The sequence below is a fragment of the Suncus etruscus genome, chromosome X (assembly GCF_024139225.1).
Source record: "Suncus etruscus isolate mSunEtr1 chromosome X, mSunEtr1.pri.cur, whole genome shotgun sequence".
NCBI classification, from domain to species: domain Eukaryota; kingdom Metazoa; phylum Chordata; class Mammalia; order Eulipotyphla; family Soricidae; genus Suncus; species Suncus etruscus.
The window spans coordinates 49,383,310-49,401,249 of NC_064868.1; the positions used below are offsets into that span (position 1 = coordinate 49,383,310).

Here is a 17,940-nt window from a genome sequence, read left to right on the forward strand (position 1 = left end):
GAGTGAAATAAGTCAGAGAGAGAGAAAAACACAGAATGGTCTCACTCATCTATGGGTTTTAAGAAAAATGAAAGACATTCTTGCAATAATAATTTTCAGACACAAAAGAGAAAAGAGCTGGAAGTTACAGCTCACCTCAGGAAGCTCACCACAAAGAGTGATGAGTTTAGTTAGAGAAATAACTACATTTTGAACTTTCCTAATAATGAGAATGTATGAGAGATATGGAGAGCCTGTTTAGAGTACAGGCGGGGGTCGGGTGGGGAGGAGGGAGACTTGGGACATTGGTGATGGGAATGTTGCACTGGTGATGGGTGGTGTTCTTTACATGACTGAAACCCAAACACAATCATGTGTGTAATCAAGTGTTTAAATAAAAAAAGAAAAAGAAATAAATAAAACTTTAAGTTTAAAAAAATAATAAAAAAATAAAAGGCCTGTACCTCATAGAGGTCAATGTCCCTGTACTATAATGAATATCTTATAGGTTGGAGTGAATGGACCTCTCAATATTTTCATGTAATTGCTAAAAACTACCTAAGCCCTCCTCAATACACCCAGTGGATAATTTGAATTAGTGATGAGGCCAAGACAAAAGTCCACACACCAAGTCATTCAGGCAGGAAATTTTCAGGGTTTTGATTGACATATTAGATGCTGATAAGTGAAGGAAAGTGGGCAGATATAAAGAAGCTGGCCTGCCTTGTGGTATTTTAGCACAGGCCCATGAGGCAGCATTGTGGTGTTGGGAAAATATTGATGTTGATGCTGAATTTAAAGAAAATTATACAAGAATTTTTCAGGAAATATTTGAGCTATGTGAAGAATTTCTGGAGAAATTAACAGATGCATTTCAGAAACAGGTTAAAGGTAAAGAAACTCATCAACACTAAATGACAATTAGTTTTTGAGTATTCCAATAAACATCAGGAGATCTTATGCCCTGTTAGAGAGAAAAGACATTATGGGGTATTTAAAAGAGTGTTGGAACGTTGGTTCAGTTAAACATCAGACACTTGTGAATGCTATTGAGGCCTACACAGTACAAAAGCAAGCCCAGTATAATTGCGTTGGATTAGGCTATCTCTGTAGGGAATACAGAGCCTCTCCCAATGCTAACCCTTTGAGGGCACCACCGGGACTTTGTCCAAGGTGCAACAAGGGAATCTACTAGGCAAGTGACTACCACTCCTCTGGTAATCCTGTTTGAGAAACTGGAGAAGCCAGCCCCAGGCCTCATAAACTCAGGGTAGACACTTTAGTTGTGGTAAATTAGGGCAGTTTTGCAGTCTTCAGGACTCCTCCTGAACCTGCCCTCTCTAGATTGCAGAGACTGCAGGACTCCTCCTGGACCTGCCCTCTCGAGAAGCCACCCAATCATCCTGTCTCAGGAAACTGAGCAAGACATCAGCCCCAGGCTTGGCAGAATCACAGGGCATTCCTGAATGCACCCCCACCTCCAACCTGGGCCTACAGAACTAAAATCAATAGATTTGCTGAAACCTGATACCACAGAAAGTTCTGCCTTGGATGTTCCCTGCTCTGATACTATAACACTAGCAATGGCAACGTGTGCCTACAAATTAAAATCTGGCATCATAAGAGGGCCAATCCCATCAAGCACTGTAAGCCTGCTCCTGGGAAAAAGCAGTCTGATTCTTAAAGGAATCACTGTTCATGTCAGGGTGATAAACTCTGATCATACTGGAGAAATAATAATTATCATTTCAACTGTTATATGACTTAAAAATAAAGCACATTGCCCAGTTCCTGTTACTTCCTTTTGTAGTTCCTGGCAGCTCCAATCACCCTAGGATCAGAGGTTTTGGTAGCACCAACCCTTAGAAGCCTTTGCTGGATTTTATCTATAATATTACAAAGAATGAGTGCCCACTTATAATCCTTGTGATTCATTGAAAGGAGTTTAAAGGTAGTATTGACATAGGTGACAATGTTTCTATCATCTCTTCCCAATATTGGGCATTGCAGGAGATATCTTGTGGCCTGCACAGAATAGGACCTTGCATTCTTCCTCTATTGGACATGGTGCTAGAAGGCTAAAATGCATTGGCCCAGAAGGGAAATTAGTCACTTCCAGCCCTATGTAGCCCTCATGCTCCTAATATATGGGGTAGAAACGACATGAACAGTGGCATGCTTAGATCACAATTCCTCACTCAGCCCCCTCTTAGGCCCCTAATTTAGAGACCATGCCTTTTAAATTGGGGCCACTTCAGCAATGTACCACCTCTACATGTTCAGTGGAAATCTCACATCACTGTGGTACCTTAACAACATAAAATTAAGGGTTCTGGTAGATTTGGTAAAGGAATAGCTTAAGTTAGGGCATATTGAACCTTCATTTTCAGAGTGACATTCTACTGTCTGATATACAAAAGAAATAGTGAAAATGGTGGTTGACAAATTAACTTAAGAAATATTGGGGCCGGCGAGGTGGCGCTAGAGGTAAGGTACCTGCCTTGCAAGCGCTAGCCAAGGAAGGACCACGGTTTGATCCCCCGGCGTCCCGTATGGTCCCCCCACGCCAGGGGCAATTTCTGAGCGCTTAGCCAGGAGTAACCCCTGAGCATCAAATGGGTATGGACCGAAAAAAAAAGAAATATTAATTTTGGGGCTGGAGAGATAGCATGAAGGTAAGGCATTTGCCTTGCATGCAGAAGGATGGTGGTTCAAATCTCAGCATCCCATAAGGTCCCCCGAGCCTACCAGGAGTGATTTCTGAGTGTAGAGCCAGGAGTAATTCCTGAGCGCTGCCTGGGTATGACCCAAAAAACAAAACAAAAAAAAAAGAAAAGAAAAGAAAAAAGAAATATTAATTCTGAATAGCTAAAGAAACTGTGGTACATAAACACAATGGAATATTATGCAGCCATCAGGAGAGATGAAGTCATGAAATTTTTCTATACATGTATGTACATAGAATCTATTATGCTGAGTGAAATAAGTCAGAGAGATAGATACAAAATAGTCTAACTCATATGTGTTTTAAAAAATTAAAGACATTATTGTAATAAGGCCAAAGACAATAGAGTTAAGGGCTGGAAGGACCAGGTCACAGTGTGAAGCTCACCAGAAAGAGTGGTGTATGCTATTAGGGAAATAACTAACAACTAGTATGGCAATGTTAATGAGTGAGAGAAGTAGAATGCCTGTCTCGAATGCAGGCAGGAGTGGGGGGGGTAGGGGGGCATTTGTGGTGGGAAAGTTGCACTAGTGAAAAGGGTGTTTTGTTTATGACTGAAACCAAACTACAATCATGCTGGTAAATATGCTGCTTAAATAAAGATTTTATTAAAAAAAACAACTTTATAACCTAAACAGTTAAATAAAAGAAATGTTAATTCTACCATAATTCCCATGGGCACTCTGAAACCTGGCATTCCCACCTAGTGGCAATTCCTAAAGACTGGCCGCTGGTTGTAATAGACTTAAAGACTTTATAAAATATACCTATACACCCAGAATATACACCCAGAAGACCACAAACACTTGTCATTTTCTTTTTCTTTTTTTTTTTTTGGTTTTTTTTGGGGGCCACACCCGGCGGTGCTCAGGAGTGACTCCTGGCTGTCTGCTCAGAAATAGCTCCTGGCAGGCACGGGGGACCATATGGGACACCGGGATTCGAACCAACCACCTTTGGTCCTGGATTGGCTGCTTGCAAGGCAAATGCCGCTGTGCTATCTCTCCGGGCCCCCATTTTCAATTCTCTCTCTCAACAATAGCACCTATGCACCGATATCAATGTATTGTTTTACCTCAGTAAAAGACCAACTCACTTACCACGTGCCAATATTTTGTTGATATGGTTTTACATACTTCTTGTGCAAGGTTTCCCCATGCTTATATTATTCACTATATGTATGATTTATTGTTTGTATGTTCTAATGACAGGGAGCTTCAGAGATTGTATGAGGATGTGATGGCATGCTTTTGGCTGGTTTAAAGGTTTCCAGGAGGAGGAGGAGGAGAAGGAGGAGGAGAAGGAGGAGGAGGAGAAGGAGGAGGAGGAGGAGGAGAAGGAGGAGGAGAAGAAGAAGAAGAAGAAGAAGAAGAAGAAGAAGAAGAAGAAGAAGAAGAAGAAGAAGAAGAAGAAGAAGAAGAAGAAGAAGAAGAAGAAGAAGAAGAAGAAGAAGAAGAAGAAGAAGAAGAAGAAGAAGAAGAAGAAGAAGAAGAAGAAGAAGAAGAAGAAGAAGAAGAAAGAAGAAGAAGAAACCATTTTAAGTAGTTGCTGGTTTTGGGAGTTTTGTTTCTTTTTTGTTTTGTTTTGCTTTTTATGTATGGGTGCTTATGGGTTTTTTCTTTTTCTTTTATCTTTTTTTGCTTTTCTTTTGTAATTGCTGGATTTGGTTTTTGTTTGTTTTTTCTTTGTTATTTTTTGTATATTTGTTGTTAAGTCTTCATTGGTTTCCTTTTTTCCTTTTTCTCTTGTGTTGTTTTGTTATCTTTTCCCTCTTTTCCCTTTTCTTCTAATAAATTCATATTTATAACACCTAGACAATTCCTTCTAGGTTTATTTCTTTTTTCTACCCCTTTTTATTTTTTATATTTCCAACAGAACCACATTACTGAAATCATGTTGCTCAGCCTCATAATTTGAAGGGGGGAAATGGATGGTACCAGGACTAGACAGTCATATGAACATTTAGTGGAAATAAAAAATATCAGACTTGAACACCAAATCCAAAGTCAATGACAACAGAATAGATATCCAATCTACAACAAGCTGTACGAGTGGGGACTAGTTACACTAGCATCCTGGGGGGTAAAGGAGGGAGAAGTGGGATGCATGCTGGGAAAAGGGATGGATGGAGGACAACACTGGTAGTGGGAGTTCCCCTTATTCATTATCACTATGTACCTTAATTATTACTGTGAAAGATTTGTAACTCACTTTGGCCACAATAAAAATTAAAAGAAATAAACTGGATAGCCCCCCCCAAGAAATAAGGTTCTAATACAGACAGTGCAAACTGTCACTCACTCTTGGAAAAAAAATTGGCATTTAAAAATTTAAATAGGCACAAAGTGTTCAAAGAAATTTGGATCTTTATATTTCTATTGGGAAAGGTATCTAAAGATGAAAAAATGTGTAGAAAATGTTGTGGTTAGCATTTTTATAATTTTGTTAATTTTGTGAGTGCTCAATATTGTTGAGATAACTAAATCTAGATAACTATACGAAATTTAATGTGATCTTAAGATCTAAATGTGAAAATGCTTAAAATGTCTTTACTAAGTATGATAGAGGACAACTTGGTCCTATCAGATGAAAGTAAGTCTAGCAATTTGTTTTCTAATTGGGAAAAATATAGAAAATCAACAGAGTTGTTTTGTAGTAAACTTGTCTTGACCTATGATTAGCAATAGAGCAGTAAGAAATTACAAGACAAATTTTTAGAAACTGCTAAATGATATGCCTGAAATAGTTACAGAAAAAGAGCTATTTTGAATAGTGTTCTAAGTTATTAAGAAGGACAAAGCAATTAATAAAATGTGTGTGGTAATTTCTCTAGATTGAAAATTTGAAAATCTTTTAAGAGAATTTATATTTTATAATGGTCTAAGAATTTTGTTAGTCTGGCCTATAAAAATTTTAACATAAAATACTTATAAGCACGAGCTAAAACCATAGCTTTAAGATTTATTTAATTTTGGTTAAAGGTTTTAATTCAGGGGCCCGGAGAGATAGCACAGCGGCGTTTGCCTTGCAAACAGCCAATCCAGGACCAAAGGTGGTTGGTTCGAATCCCAGTGTCCCATATGGTCCCCCGTGCCTGCCAGGAGCTATTTCTGAGAAGCCAGCCAGGAGTAACCCCTGAGCACCGCTGGGTGTGGCCCAGAACCAAAAAAAAAAGGTTTTAATTCAAAGCCTTATCAAATATTATTTATGTAGAAGGACATGTGGTTATGCAATAAGAGTAAAATATGGATTTAATACTGGGGATAAAGGAAGGGAATCCTGAGAAAGCGTAGCCAGTTCGTTACAAATAGGACTGAAGAAATTTTGTAAAGTGAATTTAAAGATGTGATGAAAGTGAAAGTTAAAAAAGAAAAAGGAAAGTAAGTGAGTGCAGAAAGTTTAAGAATGTGCAAAAGGGATTGGAAATGTGTACAAGAGAAGAAACTGCATAATCAAACTGGATGATTATTATATGTGTTAGCTAATGTTTTGCATAAAACGAGTTTGAATATTTTAAAACATGTTACAGTGTTCTCATGTTATTGGGTGAAAATGGGGTTAATAATGAGGTCTTATAAGCATCTAAAAGATAAAGGTTTTAAAGGAAATAATTGAGAATTTAAGAAAAGTCATTAAAGTTCCGTTTAAAAAGTTTTTGAAAAATTGTTGATTGTTAATTATATATTATTTTAAAGTCTGGGAGCATAGTGAGCATTCTTCTTGGTATAATGTTGGGACCTGAATTCTGAACAAGAAGGGACGCCATTTTGTAAAGGCCACATGGCTGGATTCTTCTCAGGTTCTAAGCAGGAAGAAGCCATTTTGTAAGGACCACATGGTGCAAACCAAATGTTAGGTCTTCACAAGCCTATTTCCATAGGTCCTACCCCAAGCTACCTGACTACACCAAGTTGCCTATCAGGGAAGAACAAGCGAGCAGTAGGAAGGTACCCCTAGAGAAGAGCCAATCATATTTTAGGATCATTAGATATCCCTTCCCTATATAACTTCCTCATGACCTTGGATGGGGCTCATCTCCTTTGGGGGATGGCCCTGGCTGGCCAGGCTGGGGGTCTTGTTGGCATATGGATTAAAGTATTAAATGTTATTCCAGTTGTGTGGTCTCTTCCTTCTACTATGGAACCCTACATTTGCGGATATTAATAACTATCACAAGGAGTGATATATGTGAATATGTGAACATGATATTTATGAATATGGTCATGATTTAAGAATTAATATGGGAACAATAATCAAATTATTTTAGGATTTTCTGTGTAAATTTGAGAAACATTTGCTTTTTTCTCTCTCTCCTTAGAACCTTTCAGTACTGTATGTGTTTCACAGTGTCATATTGATTTGCATAAATATAATGGAAAAGAGAGGAAATCAATGAGGGGACCCTAGAGCCCTCTTTCATGGAAACAGAGTTAACCAGGGTTGAGGTGGTGTGAAAAGCAGGCACCTTTAAGCATTTGGCTGACAAGACTGGGAAGATACCAGGTGAAAATTGGAGATTGTCTAGGAGTTTCTGGACCTGCACTGACTGGACACAGCCTGGACCCTACTCTCACCCTCCACCCTCAGTCTCAAGAAAAGGAAAAGTGGGTTCAAGGTCAAAGTCTCTTTCAACCCTGAAGAGGAGACAGGCAACCTCTAGAGAAATGCTGCAGAGAGTGAGATGCCCATGGCCATCCTCCAGATCACCTTACTGAACTGACCAACTCTCTATCTTCCCTGTTTATTAAATTAGGCTTAAAGAAAAGCATCTTGTCAGTCTTGACTGATCGGCCTCTGGCAGATGAAAGGTCCCATGAACTCTGGCAGAAAATAAATGTTAATCTTGAAATTCCTAGGGACTTTTAGGTTTGCTTAGGTGTTAATAGTCATCTATAAGAAAATTAAGATTTTAAATCCTTTGACCTGTGCAAATATCAAGATCTCTAGCTACAGAGGCACGATTTTATCACCCACGACAGAGCAGAAAGTTTCCAGACACCACAGAAGGACCTAGGGGAGAGTAAAAGAGCATGTACGAAGCCTGTAGTTATTCCCATGATAGTATACTTCAAAGGTGGAGAACCCCTGTAACTCTTTAGGCCAAGGGAATTCCCTTTCTAATCTCCCCAATATTTACTGTGCCTATGCAAGAAAAAAAAGAGAAGCACAAATCAAAAAAAATTTTTTTTTGTTTTGTTATTTTGTTGTCGCTTTTTTTTCTCTTTTGGGCTTTATTTTGTTTTCTATTTCAGGACTGTGGTTATTGTATGGCTACTGTCTATATTGCTCTGGTGCTTTTCGAGTTTTTTGTTTGATAGTTCTTATCTTTTATTTTATTTTATTTTTAATTTTCTTATCCTGTTGTTATGGTTTTCTTCCTTTTCCCTCTCTGCTCTTAAACTGATAGATATAGCCTCTAAAAGGACTCCTCTCAATTTTTGCTTGTTCGATTTTTGCCCCATTTTATTTTATCATTATTTTTTTTCTCTTTCCTTCAAACAGAACCACATAACTTGAACCATCTTGTTCCGCCTCACAAATAAAGGGGAAAATAATGGAGGTTACCAAGACCAAACAGTCATATGAATATTAAGTAGAAATAAAAAAAAAAGGTTCAAACTTAAGCACCAAATCCAAAGACAATGACAACAGAATTGATACCCAATTGACAACATGCTAGACACAGAGAGGACCACCTATACTAGCAGCCTGGGGGTTAAAAGAGGGGGTATGAGATGCATGCTGGTAACAGGGGTGGAGGGAGAACAATATTGGTGGAGGGAACACCCCTGATTCACTGTCACTATGTACCTAAAATATTACTGTGAAAGATTTGTAATCCACTTTGATTAAAATAAAAATAAAAATGAAGAAAATTAAGATTTTACTTGTGTATTATTTAGAAAATGTTATTAAAATATCTTACTAAAATGTTTGCTTTCTGGGGGCCCGGAGAGATAGCACAGCGGTGTTTGCCTTGCAAGCAGCCGATCCAGGACCTAAGGTGGTTGGTTCGAATCCCAGTGTCCCATATGGTCCCTCGTGCCTGCCAGGAGCTATTTCTGAGCAGACAGCCAGGAGTAACCCCTGAGCACCACCGGGTGTGGCCCAAAAACCAAAAAAAAAAAAAAAAAAAAAAAAAAAGAAAAATGTTTGCTTTCTGACATCCATTAACTTTCCCAAATCTTTCTTTTATATTATTTTAAGCTAATTTGTTTTTAGGCCACCCTGCAGTGCTCAAAACTTATTTCTTACTCTGTGCTTAGGGATTACTCTTGGTGGGGCTCAGGGAGCCATATGGAATGCCAGGCTCCAAAGCCAGTTAATGCAAAGCAAGTGCCCCACCCTCTGTTTTATCACTATGCCCCCAGAATTCATTTTATACTATACAAATACTGATGGGTAGCAATTATGTGGTTTGAGATCTTTTAGATATCAAATTGAAAGTTTATTTTACATGTATATGAACAGAAGAAACCAGGAAACATCTCTATTACATTACCTTAACTAAAATGCTTTTGTTGGGGACTAAAGCAATAGCACAGTGGTAGGGCATTTGCCTTGCACAGAGCCAACCCTGGACGGACCCTGGTTCTATTCCAGGCATCCCATATGGTCCCCCGAGCCTGCTAGGAGTGATTTCTGAGCACAGAGCTAGGAGTAATTCCTGAGCACCACCAGGTGTGGCCCAAAAACAGGGAAAAAAATCTTTCATTAATAAAGTCCTAAGGAAGAACCAGTTTATCTAAAACACTCTAATTTTGTTGGTGTTAGTTTTGTCAGAATTTGTTCCTTTTCCAAAATGTATTAACTATTTAGAAATTTTAAATTACACTAGAAACAATGTTTTGTTTTAATCCCTCAAGCACTACCATTCAATTATTGAGAGGCCAACACTTCTTTAAATATCTCCTTAGAAATTAACTAAGGTAAAAGAAACTGCAGCATCCACATGTACAGGAGGCCACTAAGATGGGTTCTCATGACACCATATCTATGCTGATGAATTAAGATAGCTGGTGTCGGGGCTGGGAAGGTGGTGCTAGAGGTAAGGTGTCTGCCTTGCAAGCGCTAGCATAGGACAGACCGTGGTTCTATCCTCGGCATCCCATATGGTCCCCTCAAGCCAGGAGCAATTTCTGAGCTCATACCCAGGAGTAACCCCTGAGCGGATATGGCCCAAAAACCAAAAAAAAAAAAAAAGATTGCTGGTGTATAAGGAAAAATAAAACTAAGAGTGTTGATGGAGGCAGAACAAAAGGGAAGCAAAAATACAAAGAACATGAGAGAGTTATAGCACTAGCTCTGGTCATTGGCTTCTAGGTGCTCAGATTTTTTTTTTCTATTTTCATTTACCTCTTTTTTCCCAAGGGGTATGGTATAATGAAAAGAAAACAATCTCCATGAGAAGACCAGATATGGAGTTCGTGTTAAGTTGGGATTTTGCATTAGCAAATATATTTAAACTATGAGAAGTTCAATGATAATTTCTTTAAAATTAGTTTCTTTCAACCTAACACCAACAACAACAATTGTGTGAAAAATTTTTTTACTGGGACCATAGAGAATGACTCAGGGATTGGACAACCTAGTAAGCCTGGAGCGCAGAGCTGGTCTCATGCCAGAAAACTTCAGGGGTAAGGTCTCCTCGTATTTAGGCCAAGGCTTTTCCTTTCCATTTCCCCCATATTTTGCTATGCAAACAACAACAATTCCCATTCTAACACCAATTCTACTGTATTTCTTTAACTCTTATCCTTTAAAAAAAAAAAGAAGAGCTTTCTAAACCTTCAGCTAGGGCTTTAATGAGTTCATCGGTGATTCAATAATTTTCAAAAATGTACTTGCTACTGAACTTTTTTCTTCTTTCCTTTCTCTTTTATCTCTTTAGTTTTTCTTTCTATTTTTTAATAACTTTGCCTTTGTTCTACCTGAAAGAAACGTATTATGATCAATTGTGTCAACTATGTGATGTATTTTCTTTAAATAAAAAAAAAAGTAATTAAGGGCCCGGAGAGATAGCACAGCTGCATTTGCCTTGCAAGCAGCCGATCCAGGACCAAAGGTGGTTGGTTCGAATCCGGTGTCCCATATGGTCCCCCGTGCTGACCAGGAGCTATTTCTGAGCAGACAGCCAGGAGTAACCCCTGAGCATCGCCAGGCGTGGCCCAAAAAAAAAAAAGTAATCAAAGGAAAAAATCAGTTTCTTTGGGGGCTGGAGTGGTAGCGCAAGCAGTAGAGTGCCTGCCTTGCATGCATTAACCTAGGACAGACTGTCGTTCGATCTTCCAGCATACCATATGATCCCCCAAGCCAGGAGCATTTCTGAGCGCATAGCCAAGAGTAACCCCTGAGCGTCAACTGGGTGTGGCCCAAAAACCAAAAAGAAAGAAAAATTAGTTTCATTGCTTGCTTTTTAAGAGAAACTGTATCTCTGTGAAACAGAACTCCCTTAGGTATCAATAAGCCTAAATTTTTAGTCTCTATTTTAGATAAATCAGAGAGGGATAAACTTTGGATAGGTGGGAGCACTGGAAAACCTCATTTCTGAGTTTTTCTAGCTCCTGCTCAGTCACCCTGCTGTGACCACATTCACTTCACCTCGGTGTGCGTGTATTACTTCTACTGTGCTCTGTATGGTCACAATTTTAACATATTTTTTTACTATAAAATACTTCTCAGGTCTTATCCAAAATCTCCTCACTGAGACCTTTCTCTCATTCTGAGCAAGAAAATGTTTATACTGGGTAAAGATTATTGTCTAAGCTCTGGAGCTTCAATTAACAGTCATTTCTAATACTTAAGCACATACATTTTTCTGCCTGATTGTGTGGTAAAGAACAGGAAGTGAAAAGAGGAACATGTTTTAAATGCTCAAATTACATCAAGGGCTCATGTACTAAATGTGAGTAAATGTTGGAAAGCATATAGATAACTAAATTTGAACCCGACTAACTAGGCATTTTTATGTCCTTCCAAAACGTCAAAATTTTGGGCTCAAAGAAAGACGACTTGCCTTACTTTTCTACTACATAAGCAAAATAGGTGTAGTAAAGTTTGACTCAATTATAACATTGTATTATAAATGTAAATAGTATGCTTTTTGTTTTTTCTTTCTTATTTCCTTTTAATAGTATGTTTTTGTTTTTGTTTTTTTGTGCCACAGCCGTTGACACTCAGGAATTACTCTTATTCACTTAGAAGTCTCTCCCGACTTGGGCGGACCATCGGGGATGCCGGGATATTGAACCGCTATCCATCCTAGGCTTGGGCATGCAAGACAGAGGCTTTATCTCTAGTGCCACAGCTCCGGCCCCCCTTTTAATAGTAATTTTTTTATTTTGGGGAGGGCCACACCCGTTGATGATCAGCAGTTACTCCTGGCTGTGCGCTCAAAAGTCTCTCCTGGCTTTGGAGGACCATAGTGGATGCCTGCGGATCAAACCTAGGCTTGCGCTTGCAAGGCAGAAGCCTTACTTCTACCGCCACTGCTCCGGCCACCCTTTTAATAGTATTTTTTATTTGGGGGGCACACCCGGTGACGCTCAGGGGTTACTCCTGTCTATCTATGCACTCAGAAATCACTCTTGGCTTGGGGGGGCCAAGGAAAATGCCTTATTGCTGTGCCACCACTCTGGCCCCTGAAGAGTATTTTTAAATATCATCAAAGCCTGTGCATTTGCTTAAAACAGTTCTGTATGTTTGAATGACAATTCTTATATTCTCAAGTAGGCTATAAATAAACTCCATGGGAATTCCCTTATCATAACTCCTTCCTTTCTCACTCCACCCACACATTTACTTGTTGGGTAGTTGGGTAATTTTAGGAAGAACCGTGGGCAAAATCAATGTTTTCTTCTCGAGCTTTCAAGCACTCATTGTGCTAATATTTTATGCATATATTATAAGGTTATGTCAGGCCTAGGGATGCAGATGTGCATACCTTTTACAATAGGTCTTTAACGAGAAAAAAATATGTACAGTTCCAATAAAAAAGACAGCGCACGAATAACTACTTTGCCACATACTTCTGCACTTTTCAGAATGGACGTTCATAATATTAAGAAATCACAAAGAGAGCAAGGAGGGTGGGGAAAGTTTCCTGACACGTACAGGCCAGATAATGTGGGACCCAAGTTGGATGATGGAGACAGGAGGAAAGAAACATCAAGCCCTTCCTGCGTCAGCCAGCAGGAATTACAGTTCACTCACCGCTTACATCATAAAATTGAAGCCTAAGGTTCTATTGCAGAGTCATACGTTCCAGGTCTGGAACTAGTTTGCTGCACACCAAGAGACGCTGGCCTCTGACTCTCACAAGCTAGAAAACTCTTAAGTCCTAGCTTGCATGCCTTGAGCTGAGCCAGGGGCGAGTCAGCAATGTCAGCACCAGAGCCCACCCGGTCAGCCGGTGACTGAAGGAGGAGCGCGGCGAGGATTGGTTCTGTGCGTAAATCAACCCCTCCTCATAGGACGCATAGTTGTTCGTGAGGCTGTGATTGGCTTAGCGACGCTGAAGCGGTCATTGGCTGCCATGGGTAGTCAGGGAGACTGAGAGGAAAAAGAGAAGGGTGTTTGGGCCTGGCGGGCTGGCGACCCGAAGCTGCACGTTTTGTGCGGTTCCGGAGAGCTGCGGGGCCTGTGGCTTCCAGCTTCACTCGCCAGGAGGTGCCTGCGTTGACGCACGGACCGGGAGCGGTGGCAATTGAACCCCGCAGGCCAGACCATGGGCTGCCTCTTTTCCAAGAGGCTGAAGAATGAGAGGGACTCGCCCCCCGAAAGCGAGAGCCAACCACCAAAGCAGTACAGCTGGGATCAGCGCGAGAAGGTAACAACAGCCCCTGGTCACTGAGCTAAGCCTGACCGGGCCCCGGTGGGCGAGTCCCTACCCGGAAGGCGGGATATGAGAGAGAGAGAGAGGAGGGAGGGAGGGAGGGAGGGAGGGGGAGAGAGAGAGAGAGAGAGAGAGAGAGAGAGAGAGAGAGAGAGAGAGAGAGAGAGAGAGAGAGAGAGAGAGAGAGAGAAGAGAGAGAAGAAGAAGAGAAGAGGAGAGAAAGAGAGAGAGGAGAGAGGAGAGAGGAGAGAGAGAGAGAGAGAGAGAGAAGAGAGAGAGAGAAGAGAGAGAGAAGAAGAGAAGAGGAGAGAGAGAGAGGAGAGAGGAGAGAGAGAGAGAGAAAGAAGAAGGAGGAGGAGGAGAGAGGAGGAGAGAGAGGAAAGAGGAGAGAAGAGAAGAGAGAGAGAAGAGAGAGTGAGAGAGGAGAGAAAGAGGAGGAGAGAGGAGAGAAAGAGAGAGAGTGAGAGAGAGGAGAGTGAGAGAGGAGAGAAAGAGGAGAGAGAGAGGAGAGAGAAGAGAGAGGAGAGTGAGAGAGAGGAGAGTGAGAGAGGAGAGGGGAGAGAGGAGAGAAAGGAGAGAAAGAGGAGAGTGAGAGAGAGAGGAGAGAGAGGAAAGAGAGAGGAGAGAGAGGAGAGTGAAAGAGAGAAAGGAGAGGAGAGAGAGGAGAGTGAAAGAGAGAAAGGAGAGGAGAGAGAGGAGAGAGAGAGTGTTTGGCGGCGACCCCAACCTGCCTTCCTCTCCCCCTTCTTCCCCCACCTCTTGGCTGTCTCTTTCTATAAAAGTTGAAGTCTGGAAGAATTTGGGAGAAGCCCTGAAATCGGCGCTAGAGGGGGCTCCGCGCAGAGCTACTGTCGTGGAGCACTAGGGAGGGGCCTTAGATTCATTGTCCAGGTAGATTGATCCCTGTGGGGCTCCCTAAATTCGTACCATGACTTGACCTGACCTCTAATCTCAGTTTAAACTCAGTAGAGAGAAGGAAAAGAGCTTGGAATGGCCCGAATCTTAGATTTGCTTATTACAGCAACAGCGCTGTAATAACTCAGTCTTTTGAGTTACATATGGTATTGCTTGTTTTCTGTTTTGTGGCTTAAGTTCTTTCTGTGACTCTTCTTTTGACCATACTAGTCGGAAATATCTTTTTCAATGAACACTGCGATTTCTTTTTCAGTATACTCTTGAGCGCACTCCTCTACTTTCCCTCTTCTTTCAGGTCCCTAAAGAAGTAATGAAAATCAAGCCATTTTCAGAATGAGTGTGAAGACATTCATTGTCTTAATAACCAAGTGCAAATAACTAGTTTAAACCAAAAGTTTACTGTCGCTTTACATGAATGAAGAAACCCTTATTTTCACTTGTACATATACCCCCAACTAAAAAGCTCTGAACATGTCCTTCAGTCTTTATAAAACACTTAGTCATAAATTTCACAATGCTTCCTTTTTCTGTATAGTTCTCCATTTTTGTTTAGGACAATACTTACATAGCCTTATTTTTCTATTCCACACAAAGTGAGTTTTTGCTTTTTAATCATGTAGCATTAATATTTAAATGCTGGGGTTGGAACAATAATACAGCTGTTAGGGTGTTCACCTTGCCACTGCCAACATGTTTTGAATTCTATCCTGAGCACACCAGGAGTGATCCCTGAGCACAGAGCCAGTAGTTAGCTGGGCACAGCAGGGTGTGTCCCAAAGGCCAAAAAAATCTGTCAAATGCCTTAATGTAGGTAGTTAAATACACCAGTTGTACAGCTGTAAGAGAAATTTGTAGAGTAAGCTCATACTTCTGGTGGAGAAACTTTATTATATAAAATTTCCTTAAGTTTTATGTAATAAAACTTAAATTATTGATTAACTCAACTAATCAAAAATTCTATATTAATGAGCAGTATACTCTGAAAATAACACATTTAAAAAATCTTTTGGAGGGGCCGGGAAGGTGGCGCTAAAGGTAAGGTGTCTGCCTTGCAAGCGCTAGCGTAGGACGGACTGCGGTTCGATCCCCCGGTGTCCCATACATATGGTCCCCCAAGCCAGGGGCAATTTCTGAGCGCATAGCCAGGAGTAATCCCTGAGCGTCAAACGGGTGTGGCCCCCAAAAAAAACAGAAACAAAAACAAAACAAAACAAAATCTTTTGGAGGTCAACAAGTAATACATTGGTTAAGGCACTTACCTCAGTTTAATCCCTGGCACCCAGAGTGGTCCCCTGAGCCCACCAGGAGTCATCCCTAAGTGGATAGCCAGATGTAAGCACTGAGTATCTCAGGGTATGATCCAAACCATCTTCTTCTTAAAAAAAAAAGCTTGTTCTATTAAAGAGCATCTGCTTGAGGCAGAGAGAGGCTGAATGCAAACTTAAGCCTTGCATGCTGCAGATATTGTTTAGAGCCTGAACATCGCCAGGTATGAACCGTGAGCTAGGAATAAATACCGAGCATCACCAGGTAAATGCTTACAGTGTGAGACTTTTCAGCCCCTTCTTTCTTTGGTCTCAACCTCCCATGAGGTCCTGATTTCCCAGTACTACTTTTTTTGTTTTGGGATTTCCCTTTTTCTGTTAGAATTACTAGGATTTCACTCTAGATGTTGCTTCATTTATGATAACTTCCTAAGTTGAAGGTGAATTTATTTTTATATAATTACTTTTTATTTAAGTACTGTGGTTACAAAAATGTTCATAATTTTCTGTCAGTCATGGTGGGGAAAGTGCACTTTTCCTGCCACCAATGTCCCCAGTTTCCTTTCCACACATCCACCCTGCCTGCCTGTGGGGCAGTCATTTTACTTCTCTTTCTCTTTGTCTCTCTCCCTTCCTCCCTCCATCCCCCTGTTCCTTTTTGAGATTGTGGTTTGAACTTTGGTTAATGAAGGGATAACATGCATATCATTTTATCTCCTTTCAGCACCCAGTTCTTATCCAAAGTAATCAATTCCAACTATCATTATCAGAGTAGACCCTTCCTCTACTCTGATTGCACTCACCAATATTTGTGGCAAGCTTCCTACCATGTTCTTTCTGGCCCTCATCTCTGTTTTGTCTCTGGATATTATTATCATACTATCTTTTATTTATCTTATATCACACAAATGAGTGAGATTATTCTATGTCCACCTTTCTCCCTCTGACTCATTTCACTCAGCATAATAATCTCCATAGATAGTTTATTTATATTTCCTTGATTCTCAAAGTGTTTGGATAAATCTACAAATGTTTGGTTAATCCAATGTTACTCAATAGTCTGACTGTAGCATGTTCTTACTTATACCTATAAGAATTTAATTGTAACTTGAGCAATGGTCCTCAAACTACGGCCTGTGGGCCACATATTGTATTTGTTCCCATTTTGTTTCTTTTTGTTTTGTTTTGTTTTGTTTTGGGGCCACACCCGTTTGACACTCAGGGGTTACTCCTGGCTATGTGCTCAGAAATCGCCCCTGGCTTGGGGGGACCATATGGGATGCCGGGGGATCGAACCACGGTCCTTCCTTGGCTAGCGCTTGCAAGGCAGACACCTTACCTGTAGCGCCACCTCGCCGCCCCCCCCCCCATTTTGTTTCTTTATTTCAAAATAAGATATAGGCAGTGTGTATAGGAATTTGTTCATAGTTTTTGTTTTTACTATAGCCCAGCCCTCCAAAGGTCTGAGGGACAGTGAACTGGTCCCCTGTTTAAAAAGTGTGAGGACCACTGCTTTAGATGAATCAAATGCAAATCATCCTAGAAAGCATAAAAGATATATATTACATATACATTAACACAGTGGCTAATGTAATGTTTTAGCTTCTGTAATGTGGTCATGGGGTATAACATATGTCGTTTTAAAGTTTCATGTTAGGTAAAACATAAACCAATTTAGATAAACTAGTCAATTTAGATGACCTTGAATGTAAAAACAAAACGTGTTGCTTTAAAGATTTCCTTGCAACTTGGAAAAGTGGTGTTTAAATTTTTCCTAGGTTGGGTAATCAGAATATCTTGAGAGGCATCCTCTGAGTTTTAGATACTGAGTTTTATAATTGGGTCAAGTCTTAAGGGAAATTGTCTCAATTAGAAAAAATGTTTGTCTAAGTGTTGCTATGGCAACTGATGCACTGTAATTAACAATGTTTCTATTGCTGCTGACTTTGTAAAAGAAAAAAGTTTACTATATAGATACTATGTAACATGAGCTATAGCCCAGCGGTAACAATGTTTCTATTGCGGCTGACTTTGTAAAAGAAAAAAGTTTACTATATAAATACTATGTGGGGCCTGGAAGGTGGCGCTAGAAGTAAGGTGTCTGCCTTGCAAGCGCTAGCGTAGGACGGACCAGACAGCAGTTCGATTCCCGGAGTCCCATATGGTCCCTCCAAGCCAGGGGCGATTTCTGAGCGCATAGCCAGGAGTAACCCCTGAGAGTC

General features: G+C 40.4%; 1 protein-coding gene across 1 annotated transcript in view; it reads left to right on the forward strand.

The window, feature by feature from the left end:
• The first annotated feature begins 13,301 nt into the window (after positions 1–13,301).
• The window catches only part of RP2 (RP2 activator of ARL3 GTPase), a 52,241-nt gene continuing 47,602 nt past the window's right edge, over positions 13,302–17,940 (forward strand). The window contains exon 1 of the mRNA XM_049767311.1: positions 13,302–13,532. Coding sequence (XP_049623268.1) covers positions 13,431–13,532 — 102 coding nt within the window. The 5' untranslated portion in view covers positions 13,302–13,430. The remainder of the gene's footprint in view (positions 13,533–17,940) is intronic.